This window comes from Lactuca serriola, chromosome 7 (assembly GCF_051521515.1).
Source record: "Lactuca serriola cultivar US96UC23 chromosome 7, Lser_US96UC23_V15, whole genome shotgun sequence".
In the NCBI taxonomy this organism is placed as follows: Eukaryota; Viridiplantae; Streptophyta; class Magnoliopsida; order Asterales; family Asteraceae; genus Lactuca; species Lactuca serriola.
The window spans coordinates 119,327,356-119,340,824 of NC_136414.1; the positions used below are offsets into that span (position 1 = coordinate 119,327,356).

Here is a 13,469-nt window from a genome sequence, read left to right on the forward strand (position 1 = left end):
GCTTGAAGCAGGGTTTGATGATTTCTCTCAGATCTCTCACGAGCATCTTCTAGAAGAATGGTGCGGAGGGTATGCATTCTCGCATCGGTGACAACTTTGGTGATCTGATGTAGGGCTATCATGCCTTGAATCTCATGTCGGGCCACTCTGCGTACCAAGATTGGAAAGATTCTGTCTGCTGAGCCCTCGTTGCACAAGTCATAAAAGCTTCGATCACTATTAAATGGCATGGGTTGATCCTGTCCTTGGCTCCATGTTTCCAAGCATTCCACCCACTCAGGTGTTGGGCCATGAAAAGTCGGACGAGGGTTAGGAATTTGAAAGGAAGCTTCTTGGGGTAGGTTCTCAACCTCGGGTTCGAAGTTAGCATCGTCCGAAAGGTCTTAATCATGGTGATCATTCGCCGGGATAGGATGATCATTCTCTGGCTCTTCTTCAAACTATCCAGCAATGACCTCGCTCGGAAGGTACGCGTTGTCGTGGGGATGGAATCCAGCCATGTTATCTATGCGAGAATTGGGGGAAGTAAATAATTATTAGACGAACTATCTAGATTATTATTTAGAAATTCTTCATAAGTTACATCGCTATTTGTGAAGTGCATACCAGTCATATGTAATCGTAATAGGATAGGCCTTCGAATAAGTGATCTTAACTCCAAATTCACACAGAATAAGGGTAAAGCAAAATTTTCATAGATTCTAAGTCTATAACATCCTAGTTACATATAGCCTTAGTGTATCCACTTAGCAACTATCAACTTAGTAATGAAGATTCCTTTCTAGTTCTCAAGTATAAAGTACTGATAGTAACACCAAATACCCCTACGGTATTTTAAATTTTATGTTATGTTGTACTATTCTCATTGTGGTATTGTTGGTAAGATTTTAGACATGTTGCAACCACACAACTACACTTAGGCACATGCTAGTCAACCCTCGGATAATATAGGTGATCAGGCTATATCTTCCCAGTTTTGATCATATGTCTCTAAGTCCACCTATGTTTCCCAACAATCATAATTCTTTTGCACTGTCCCAGCGACACTGATTTTAGTATGAATGCAGGCACGTATATTTACTTAAATATTTTATTATTTAAAGTATAAACTCTTGTTCAGAGTATTTTAATCCCAATGTATTTATAGTTAGTATATCTTTTATGGGTTGATGTACTTAATTCACTATAAACAATGCGTTGATACCAATCTGTCACACCCCAAAACCAAGAACGGCGGAAACGTTCTGGGGCGGAGGACGTCATGTACAATATCACAACAATGAAAAGCGGTAAATAAGAAACAACAACATCCATTGCATTAATAATATAATTTTAATACAATTTTTCTGACAAATTATGATAAACACTAAAGTATAATCTAAATGAAACATGAGTCTTGAACGAGCTCCATCTTCTCTAAACCTTGCATCGTTACCTATCTATTGATGACCTGAGGATACAAGTAATTTTGAAAGCGAGTATCAACTTTAAAGCTTGTGAGATCATAAGTATTTTAGTGTCTTAATTTGTATGTAAGTATTTGTATGTATACGAATTGTAAGTATTGAAAATGTATATGAACTGTAAGTTTAAAAATGTTTTATAAAACAACTGTAAATGTTTGAAAAACCCAAGAAATCCCTATGATTCCTACTATTATATAAGGGTGTCTTCTACCAAAACCTAACTGCTCTGAATGTAGCCTTTTACCAAGACCTAACTGCTCTGAATGTAGCCTTCTACCAAGACCTAACTATTCTGAATGTAGTTTTCTACCAAGACCCGACTGTTCTGAATGTAGTCTTCTACCAAGACTTAACTGTTCTAAATGTTTGTTTCTTGTAAAAGTGTGTAATTTTCCCAAGTGTAACTATCATTAACAAAATATAGTTTTCACATTCAACGTTTAAGTGAAAAGATCACTAAATATATGTAAAGGGCAAATTAATGTAGTAATGTAGTGTAGTGCTATAGGAACTACTGTTGTACTAACTACCTTAAACCGGATTTATAATAAGGCATCATGTGATTAATTGTACCATATTATCGACTGGGTAAGAATGACAAATATAGGTCGTAAAAAGGTATGACATTTGGCACCCGCAGACCTGCAGGTTCGGCTGTAGCTAGCAGCAAGGTGTAGGATAGTCAATCTAGTATAGATCTATACGTAAACACACGCTCTCCCTCCAAGAGACTCTAGCTACAACTCGGGTCATGACATTTAAGGCATGCTCTGATATAGTGGATCACAATTATGTCAACGTATTCATGTATATGTAATGTACTGAAATGTTCTACGTGTGCTAGCTGTAATGTGTGTTCTCTCTCTATCTAGTAGAAATAGTAATGTATTGTAATGTTCTAGCTGTAATGTATGTTGTCTCTATCTAGTAAGAATAGTAATGTACTGTAATGTTCAAGCTGTAATGTATGTTCTCTCTATCTAGCAAGTATTGACTCATGAATGAACTGACTCATTGTATGATATCGCGTTCTAGTAATAGTTCTAGTATCTTCCTAAACTACCCATATGGTAGCTTACTAGTAATTTAACTGGTACGTATGGACATGGATGTATCCCTTGCTACCCAAGGGCATTGGATGAACTAGAAGGACCTTTATGACTATATATGCACATATGATATATAACTAATATTTAAACAACCTTCGAACGGATACACGATGTCCCACCATACCGCATCTCAAGCGCGAAAAGGAAATAAGGTGGATAGCCTTCCTAAGTCTTTTAAACATTTCTTATATAACTATACATATAGAGGCATGCAATTGATAATATAAAAGCATAAAATAAGTTCTGTAAAACCTGTGAACATATTTATTATCTAAGAAAAGATCGACTTGATGTCAATCTATAAAATGGTTTGAAGGCATGGGTTTGATAAAAAAGTTTAGTATAAAGAAACATTTGTATGAAACAAAATTGTAAATAAGTTTGAAATGTAACATACAGAGTAAAATGTACAGTGTAATAAGGAGTTTTAAACACATAAAGTTTTTATGAAAAACATTTGACGGAAACTATTTGGTAAAACGGCTAATGAGTAGCCAATCATTTGAATGCTGCTTATTAATCACATGTGATTGATATAATAATTAGGATAATTCTACTTGTATCCCCCCTATAAAACATTTAAAAACAGTTAAAACATTGATTAAGGGGTATCAACTCACCTGTTGCGAGTGGATCGGAAGGAAGTGTCAGATAAGTGCTTGGTGTCAAGTGAAGACTTAGACACGCACAAAGATCCTAATTACATATGAGGACATATGTATATAAACAATTAGTCTTTAAACAACTAATAAACAAGTCAAGACACTCTAGGACATGACAAACACTTTGTATAAGGGTTATAAGTGCTATGGAGTGCATCTAAGTGTTGTAAGGAAAGGCTAGTATGATTAGGGTTCAAGGAAAACTCTTAAAATGAGTTTACTCCCTAAGGACCAACACCCCTTGAGTTTACGGTCGTAAACTCCTAACCTTTTGACCATTTGCTTTTTTGGAGTCTTCTAAGCTATTCCAAGCATTCCTAGTTCATGATTTAGCCTTAGGAAGTGTTGTATGGCATCAAAGCACTCCTAAATGGAGTTTATGGTCTAAGGACCATCTCTCCATGAGTTTACTACCTTAAACTCATAAGTTTCATATTTGGCGGTCTTCAAGTCCTTAGGTCAAACCTGGCACTAGTCTAGGTTAGATTCTAAGCATAAGGAACAACCATGGGACATTTATGGGACATTTATACAACTTTTAAGGTGTTTACGGTTTTGGGAGATCCTAAACCGTAAACACATATAAATGTTGGATTTTTCTGCTTTCTGTGTGATACACTCATCAAGGATGGATCTAGATAAGTCCCTAAGGCATTGTGAAGCATCTAGACACCCTAAAGCACCCTAAGGCACAATATTTGGTGTTTATGGTTTTGGGAGCCTCCAAAACCGTGAAAACCTTGTTCTTGGTGTTCTTGGGACTTTTCCTTGGTATAAACATGAATAGCTAGCTTTAAATGACTCTAGGATAGAAGTACTTACATTGTGGAAGCTTGAAATGAACTTTATGTCCAAGAACACTAGTGTGTGTTCTTGGTGTTTTGGAAAAACTAATCAAAACACATAAATGAATGGATTAAAGGATGTACAATGACTAGATTAAGTGATATACTAACTTGAAATGGTTAGAACACTTACTAGTTTGAAGATCTAGAACAAAATCAAGGATGATACTTGAAAGAGTTTGGAGGTTACTCTTTTGGAGTTTACTCTTTTAGTAAATGGGGAGTAAACACAAATGGCCAGACTTTGGGGAGTAAACTCATCCATAGGTATGAGTTCACGGATTTTGGGTGATTTTTCAACCCAAACATAAAAGTTTGGTCGGGAATTTCTAAGACGCGAGGTGTTTGTGGTTTCTAAAAATCAAAAACCGAGACGACACTTTCTTTCACATGTTCGTTTAAAAATAATATTAAAATAATCAAACAAACTTTATTTTTCCCAAAAACAAGTAAAAGTGAACTTGACATATAATATGAAGTGATTGACTTTTAGGGTTTGACCGAATGAAAATTTCGGGTTGTCACTGTGGTGGTTGTCTCGGCCGTGGGTAGAAGAAGGCGGTGGGGGGGGGGGGGAAGAGAAGAGAGATTTGAGGTGATGTTGCGTGGAAATCCACCATGCAACAATGAGGTGTAAGAAAGGATAATATATCTTTTTTTTTTGTTTAAATAACTATATGGGTCGAGAATGGGCTAAGAGGAAGGAGGATGAAATGGTTATGGGCTCCTTTTACTTGGCTTGCTCAAATTTATGAAGCCTAATAATATTTTTCGGCTCATTGGGCTCTTAAGGTGGTTCACGGCCCAATATGGTATAGAGGAATGGGCTTATGGCCTATTAGGGCTAATTAATTCATTTATAGCCCAATAAGGCTCATTAGGGTTAGAATGAATCAATCTAGACCCAAATGGTCCAAAATGTTATAGATTTATGAGTTTGGTCAGTTTAGAATCCAATTAGGGTTTCTAAGCCCAAAATAGTCTAATTGGAGATTTATTGGCCCAAAACGCCCAATAAGAGGATCCTAGTCTATAATAAATTTGAACCGGGATTTCTAGGTTTTTCAACCCTTAATTGAACATTTGAGATGTATTTGAGTGGGCATTGAGTGATATTCACTTAGGGTACATGCTTTACAATAGTTGAATGATTACATGAGAATGGAATTTCCTAGCTAAAATGCTAGTTGTGATATCACCCCCCCGTTAGAGGGAATTTCATCCTGATATTCTTTCGGAGGATAGTTTCATGAATGAGGGAATAGGTGAGGGTACTTCTGCTTCATCTAGTCTTTGCGTTCCCATGTGAATTCTAGTACACGCTTGGCGTTCCATCGAACCTTCACAATCAGAATGCGACTCTGCTTCGTACGCTTCACTTCCCTATCCGTTATCTCGACTGGTTCTTCGATGAACATGAGATGCTCATTTATTTTGCTTTTTAATAAGGGAATGACAAGGGTTTCATCAAATAAGCACTTCTTCAAATTCGAGACGTGGAACACGGGGTGTACATTGTTGAGCTCGGCAGGTAACTGCAGCTTATAAGCCACTAGACCAATCCGGGCAAGAATCTCGAATGGTCCAATATATTGCGGTTTCAGTTTCCCCCATTTCCCAAAGTAGACCATCCCTTTCAAGGGAGAAACTTTCAATAGCACCCGATCCCCGTATTGAAATTCCAGAGGCTTTTGCCATTTGTCAGCATAGCTCTTTTGTCGGTCTCGTGATGCTTGAAGTTGGGCTTTGATTTGGATTATGTTTTTGATAGTCCGTCGAATGATTTATGGCCTTGTAAGAGTGTTGGGTAGTCATTGTCCAATTGCTAGTTGGGTGTCTCCCACCTCAGCCCATCATAGAGGCGATCTGCATTTACGACCATAAAGAGCCTCGAAATGAGCAACCTTGATGCTCGTGTTATAACTGTTGTTGTATGAGAATTCAATCAAGGACAAATAGGTATCCCACAACACGTTGTAATCAATCACAGAAGCTGGGAGAATGTCTTCGAACGTTTGAATGGTTCAGTCTCTTTGGCCATCAGTCTGAGGTTGGTAAGCAGTGCTTATATCAAGCTATGTTCCCATTGCTTTCTGAAGAGATTGCCAAAATCTTGAAGTGAATCTACTATCTCGATCTGAGATAATAGAAACTGGCACCAATGGAGTCTCACGATCTCCTTGATGTAGATTCGTGTTAACCTTTCCGTCTTGTAAGTTTTTTTTATTGGCAGGAAATTAGCGGATTTGGTTAACCTATCGACAGTTACCCAGATAGCATCTAACCCGTCTGTCGTCTTAGGAAATTTGGTTACCAAGTCCATGGTAATCCTTTCCTATTTCCACTTGGGTATTTCTGGTTGCTGTAATAGTCCCGAGGACTGTTGGTATCCCGTTTTCACTTTGGCGCAAGTGAGACACTTCCCCACGTAAGTGGCGGTTTTTACTTTCATATTCGGCCACCAATATTGTTGCTTTTTGTCTAGGTACATCTTATCCGAACCCGGACGGATGGAATATCGCGTCTTGTGGGATTCATTCATAACTACTTCTCTGAATCCCCTAAATTTAGGGACCCAGATTCTGTTCATGAAGTAATGAGTTCTGTCCTCCTTCGTTTCCAAGTTCTTATCCATCCCGCGTAAGGTTTCACCTGTGACATTCTCCGGCTTTAATGCATCTAATTGAGCTTCCTTGATCTTTAATGTCAGGTGGGATTTGATGGTTGTTGATAGAGTTCTCACCCAGTGACTTGAGTATTCCTTTCGGCTCAGGGCATCGGCCATCACATTAGCCTTGCCTGGGTGGTACTTGATATCACATTCGTAATCATTTAGCAGCTTAACCGATCTCTGCTGCCTCATGTTTAACTCCTTTTTGTTTAGAATGTGCTGGAGGCTTTTGTGGTTTGTAAATATGGTGCACTTGGTACCATAGAGGTAGTGCCTCCAAAATTTTAAGGTAAAGACCACAGCTCCCAGCTCGAGATCATGCGTGGTATAATTTACTTCATGTGTCTTTATTTGCCTGGATGCATAAGCTATCACCTTCCCACGCTACACGAGGAAACAACCTAGACCTTGATTCGAAGCATCGCGGTAGACTACGAAGTCCTCGGTTCCCTTTGGTAAGGATAGCACTGGTGCACTACTGAGGGCTCGCTTAAAGGTTTGGAAGGCGGCTTCTTGCTTTTCCATCCAGTTGGAAGACTCACCCTTTTGTGTCAGCGTGGTAAGGGGTTTGGCTATCTTAGAGAAATTCTGGATAAACCTCCGGTAGTAGCCTGCAAGACCCAAGAATTGACGGATTTATGTTGGTGTTCTCAGGATAACACAACCTTCAATGGCCTTTATCTTGGAAGGATCTACGTGAATCCCTTCCTTGTTGACTACATGACCCAAAAAGTTTACACCACGGATCCAGAATTCGCACTAGGAAAGCTTCGTGTAAAGTCTTTTAGTTCTAATCATTTCCAAGATTTGACGGAGATGTTGACAATGCTCTTCTTCGCTTCAAGAATAAATGAGAATATCGTCGATGAAGACAATCAAGAATTTATCCAGGAATGGGCGGCAGACTCGATTCATGAGGTCCATAAATGAGAGAGGGCATTTATGAGATTGAAGGGCATCACGACGAATTCGTAATGACCGTAACGGGCTTGAAAGGTGGTTTTTGGAATTTCCTCTTCTCAGAATCGAAGTTGATGATAACTGGATCTCAAGTCTATTTTGGAGAAGTAACTAGTTTTTTGAAGCTAGTCAAATAGATCATCGATTCGTGGGAGTGGGTAACAATTTTTGATGGTGAGTTTATTCAATTCTCTGTAGTCAATGCACATCCTAAATGATCCGTCCTTTTTCTTGACAAACAAGACCGGAGCTCCCAAGGTGAGAAGTTGGTCGCATGAATCCTTTGTCCAACAACTCGCTTAGCTGGCTTGATAATTCTTGCATTTCAGCTGGAGCCAACCTATAGTGCGATTTGGCAATTAGAGTGGCTCCTTGTACCACGTCTATTCGAAATTTGACTTGTCTTTCTGGGGGTTTCTCGGAAGATATTCTAGAAATATATCAGGAAAGTCGCATGCCACTAGGATGACTTTAATGTCTACTTCTTCCTTGGTCTTATCCACAACATGAGCGAGGAATGCGTAATTTTTCTTATGCAGACACTTTTGTACTATGATGCACGAGATAAGACGAAGGTTTGCATCAGGTTTATCGCCATAGATTATTAGGGTTTTGCGATTAAGGAGATGAAGGCGAACGACCTTCTTGTAACAACTTAAATTCCAAAAACAATTTTTTCATTTTTAAAACATGCTTTTATTCATCAGATAATATCAAAACATAATGTTTCCAATGTTTTCATAACAAAAACATATCCCAGAATCTCATGACATAAACTCCATGAGTGTGTACGGATCATGCTGGCGCCTTACCGTGATCGTCACTAGTACCTGGAACACATAACACAACAACTGTAAGCATAAAATCTTAGTGAGTTCCCCAAAATACCACATACAACACATACGCCACTCAAAGCCATAACTCTGTGGGACCTTCCGGTCCAAGTGTCTCAGGGGACTTCCGTCCCGAAATCTTGGTAGAGCTTCCGGGTTGTAACCTCCTGACCTTCCGATCCATATCATCTTGAGCTTCCGGTCCTTATCATCCATAGCATACGTAACACATACATATCATATAATAGCATACAACACATACATCTCATAGCATATAAGACCTTCTGGTCACACATATGTACCATTCTAGGTACAGTATGTTGAGAAGACTCATCTCATACGATATTAGATAATCTCCCGTGCTCAAATACCCGATCTAGCCTCCTCCTATCAACAAAATAACATCCCTAATCAATACTCTCTCATAATCTCATCTCTAATGATCGGTAGAAGACCATTCTACCCCTCCTTGACCTCTTCATGAATCAGCTTAACGATAACACCAAAATCAACTGAGGTCAACTCAAGTCAAAGGTCAAACTTTGACCAGAATCGTCGAGTGCACTAGAGTGACTCGGCGACTCTATGCGTGTCCTCAGACTACTCCTAATGCCTCACTCGACTCGTCGAGTGATCCTTCCACTCGACGGGTTACCACTGGTCACGAATTGCGAGGCAACCCGACTCGACTCGTCGAGTCCCGTTATGGACTCGGCGAGTTTCCTTCATGGCAACACTCAAATGACCTTCTGAGGTCAGATCTGCTTCTTTAACCTATAGATCTGACCTTTCCATACCCACTAATCACGTAAAGGTGAAACCTTTACACTTATGCAAGACATAAATGGTTCCTTTTGATGAAATAGCCTCAAAAATGGCAACCTAAGTTCTTTCCTTCCATAACACTTCATAAAGCAAGATGGATATGGCACTTTGGACCTCTATGGGTCCAGATCCTGAGTCTAACACACAAACGGACCATATAATCATCAATTCAAGACATAAAAAGGGTATAGAAAACCCTAGATTCATAGAGCTTAACCAAAACAGAAGGAGAGTTCGATTTGCTACCTTAATAGTGAAGATCTGAGCTTGAAAACCCCGAATCAGCAACTCCCTTGAACTTCTCTTGCTGGAAATAATTTCTTCTTTGTAAAACCACACCAAAAATGATCAAAATAGCTCTATCTCTCTCACAAGTCGCTCAAGCTCTCAAGGGTTTCTCTCTCTGGACTGGTTGCCGCAAATGAGGGCTATATGGTCCCTTAAATAGGGCTCAGGCCCGTGGATTTAGGGTTTCAGACCTTAGTGAGGACTCCTCGAGTCCACCCTTTCTGACTTGTCGAGTCCATTCATTAATCCAGTTAGCAAACCGCGATCCTAATCGATGAGTCTAGGCGCCAACTCGTCGAGTCCCTCTTCTTTATTCAAAATAAATAATGGAAATTCTAACCTGCAAATCCGGATGTTACAATTCTCCCTCACTAGAGTCAGACTTCGCCCATGAAGTCTCGCTCGACAAACAACTCTGGATGCTACTCCCACATCTCTAACTCTGACTCCCAAGTCAGCTCGGACCCTCTACGATGTTGCCACTAGACCTGAACCAGAGGCACCACCTTGTTCCGCAGAACCTTGATCTTCCGATCTAGGATCGCGATCGGTCTCTCAACATAATTCAGGCTCACATCCACCTGAATATCCTCCAGCAGCACCACCGCCGACTCGTCAGCTATACACTTCTTCAAAAGAGACACGTGGAAGGTATCATGAATCTGGCTAAACTCCGCAGGTAGCTCCAAACAATATGTTACCTGGCCACCCTCGCGGTTATCGTGAAGGGACCAATGTACCGCGGCCCCAGCTTGCCCCTCTTCCTGAATCGGATCACTCCTTTCCAAGGAGACACCTTCACGAGTACGAAGTGTCCCACCTGAAACTCAAGCTAGGATCGTCGCCTATCCGCATAACTCTTCTGGCGACTCTAAGCTGTCAACAACCTCTGCATGACCTGTTGTATCTACCCAGTCATCTGAAGCACTATCTCAGTGCTACCCATCACGCGCTGCCCTACCTCTCCCCAGCAAATGGGAGTCCGAAATCTCCTCCCATACAACAACTCGAAGGAAGGCATACCAATACTTGAATGGTGGCTATTGTTATAGGAAAACTCAGCAAACGGAAAGTACGTGCCCCAACTTCCTCCGAAGTCCAACACACATGCTCGAAGCCTGTCCTCGAGTGTTTGAATCGTCCGCTCCCTCTGTCCGTCCATCTGTGGGTGGTATGCGATACTAAAATGCAGCCTCGTACCCAACTCCTCATGGAACTTCTTCCAGAACCTAGAAGTGAAACGTACATCTCGATCTGACACAATCGAGATTGGTACTCCATGACGCGATACTACCTCTCTCACATACAACTCGGCCAGCCTCTTTGAGGAAGAGCTCTCACTGACAGCAAGGAAGTATGCATTATTCTTCAGCCAGTCAACGATCACCCAAATTGCATCAACGCCCCTCGCGGTCCTTGGCAATTTGGTGATAAAATCCATAGAAATTTGTTCCCACTTCCACTGGGGAACCTCAAGTGGCTGCAACATGCCATGCGGATACTGGTGCTCGGCCTTAAATCTGCTACAGGTCAAGCACCTCTCAACAAACCACACGACATCCCTCTTCATACAGGGCCACCAATACTCTCTCTTCAGGTCGAAATACATCTTAGTGGCCTCGGGATGGATCAAGAACCTCAATCTGTGCACCTCCTCCATCAGAATAGTACGTGACCTGCCTGCATACGGCAGCCAAACGCGACCTTCAAAGGTCATAAGCGCTCGGCTATCGGTAACGAACTCAGGTACCTTCCCGATCACCCGCTCTCTCTTGCGGTTCTCCGGTATCATGTCCTCTGCATGGGCCTCCCGAATGGTGTCCAACACCTGAGTGATCACCGTCAGCCGCATACAAATGTCTCGAATCGGGGCACTCTCTGCCCTACGGCTCAAAGCATCAGCTACAACATTAGCTTTGCTCAGGTGGTATAGGATCTCACAATCGTAATCCTTTACCACATCCAACGATCTCCTCTGGCGCATATTCAAGTTGGGCTGATCCATCAAATACTTCAAACTCTTGTGGTCCATGTATATGGTACACCAAACCCCATACAGATAGTGACGCCAGATCTTGAGGGCGAACACCACTGCCCCCAACTCCAGATCATGGGTGGGATACCTCGTCTCATGAGGCTTCATCTGCCTCAATGCATACGCTATCACATGCCCTCTCTACATAAGCACTGCACCTAACTCGGATATCGATGCGTCGCAGTACACCGCAAAATCCTCCATTCCCTCTGGAAGGGATAACACCGGGGCTTCACACAACCTCTAGCGAAGAGTCCCAAACGAGGTATGTTGCTTCGGACGCCACGAATAAGCAACACCCTTCCGTGTCAACCTGGTGAGACGCACGCCGATCTTGGAGAAATCCTTAACAAATCTCCGATAGTAGCTAGCCAACTGCAGAAAACTCCTGATCTCGGTGGGGGATCTAGGCACCTCCCAACTCATCACAGCCTCAATCTTAGCCGGATCGACCAATATCCCATTCTGGTTAACGAGATGCCCCAAGAACTGGACCTCTCATAACCAAAAATCGCACATGCAGAATTTGGTGTAAAGCCTCTCTGACCTAAATACTTCGAGGATTTCACTCAAATGCTCCTCATGCTGCTCTCTGGATCTCGAATACACCAGTATATCGTCGATGAACACGATCACCTAAAGATCCAATATCGGTCTACACACCCTGTTCATGAGATCCGTGAACGCTGTCGGTGCGTTGGTGAGCCCAAAAGGCATCACCATGAACTCGTAATGCCCATAACGAGTCCTGAACGCCGTCTTCTGAATATCCTCATCACGCACTCTCATATGATGATATCCAACCCTCAAATCAATCTTGGAGAACCAAGACGTTGCCTGCAACTGATCAAACAGATCATCGATCCTCAGTAGCAGGTAACGGTTCTTGACCGTCATCTTGTTCAACTCTCGGTAATCTATGCACATCCAGTGTGAACCATCCTTTTTCTTGACAAAAACGATATGCGCTCCCCACGGCTAGCTACTTGGCCGAATAAACCCCTTTCCCAGCAGCTCTTGAAGCTGCGAGGATAACTCCTGCATCGCTGGCGACGCAAGACGATAGGGTGCCTTGGCAATAGGCGCCGCTCCCGGAACTAAATCGATGGGAAACTCCACCTGCCACTCGGGAGGCACATCTTGCAACTCCTCGGGGAAAACATCTGGGAACTCTCGCACTATCGGCACCTCATCAACCGATATCGGCCTTTCCGTTGTTACTCGTGTGTCCATCACGTAGGCCACAAATCTATAAAAGCCATGTTGTAGACTCTGCCTCGCTCTAGCAGCCGAACAGAACGCTGACCCAGAAATGGTACCCTCGCCGTACACCGTAAGTACTCCCCCACTAGGGTCTCGTATCGTCACCAACTGTCGCTCGCAGTCTATAACAGCCCCAAAACGGCTCAACCAATCCATGCCCACTATAACACAAACGTCCCCCATCGCAATCGGGACCAGATCAATTGCAAACTCCACACCGAAGATCTCGAGTACATATCCTCGAATCACATCAGTAGCATACACCGCTCGCTCGTCAGCTATGGAAACTCGTAGAGGTCGACTCAACGTCTCCCGCTGGATACTGATGTGCTGACTAAAGGCTAAAGACACAAATGATGGACTCCCACCTGAGTCAAATAACACCAAAGCAGGTACAGAATTCACGAGAAAAGTACCTATTCATATCATCATATAAGCACAATATCTCAAACATAGCAAATATAAATGAAGGGATACATACCAGCCAAGACGTCGAGTGCTGCGCGGACCTC

The 13,469-nt window shown here is 42.1% G+C and overlaps 1 protein-coding gene across 1 annotated transcript; it reads right to left on the reverse strand.

Annotated features, from left to right (window-relative positions):
- Positions 1-6,417: 6,417 nt before the first annotated feature.
- On the reverse strand, positions 6,418-6,867 carry LOC145064318 (uncharacterized). The gene has a single exon (XM_079011793.1). The coding sequence runs from the start codon at positions 6,865-6,867 to the stop codon at positions 6,418-6,420; it is 450 nt and encodes a 149-aa protein (XP_078867919.1).
- Between the last annotated feature and the right edge of the window lie 6,602 nt (positions 6,868-13,469).

Bases quoted from the DNA above. Each gene is read 5' to 3' on its own strand.
- LOC145064318 (XM_079011793.1), bottom strand. From the start codon at position 6,867: ATGGCCGATGCCCTGAGCCGAAAGGAATACTCAAGTCACTGGGTGAGA.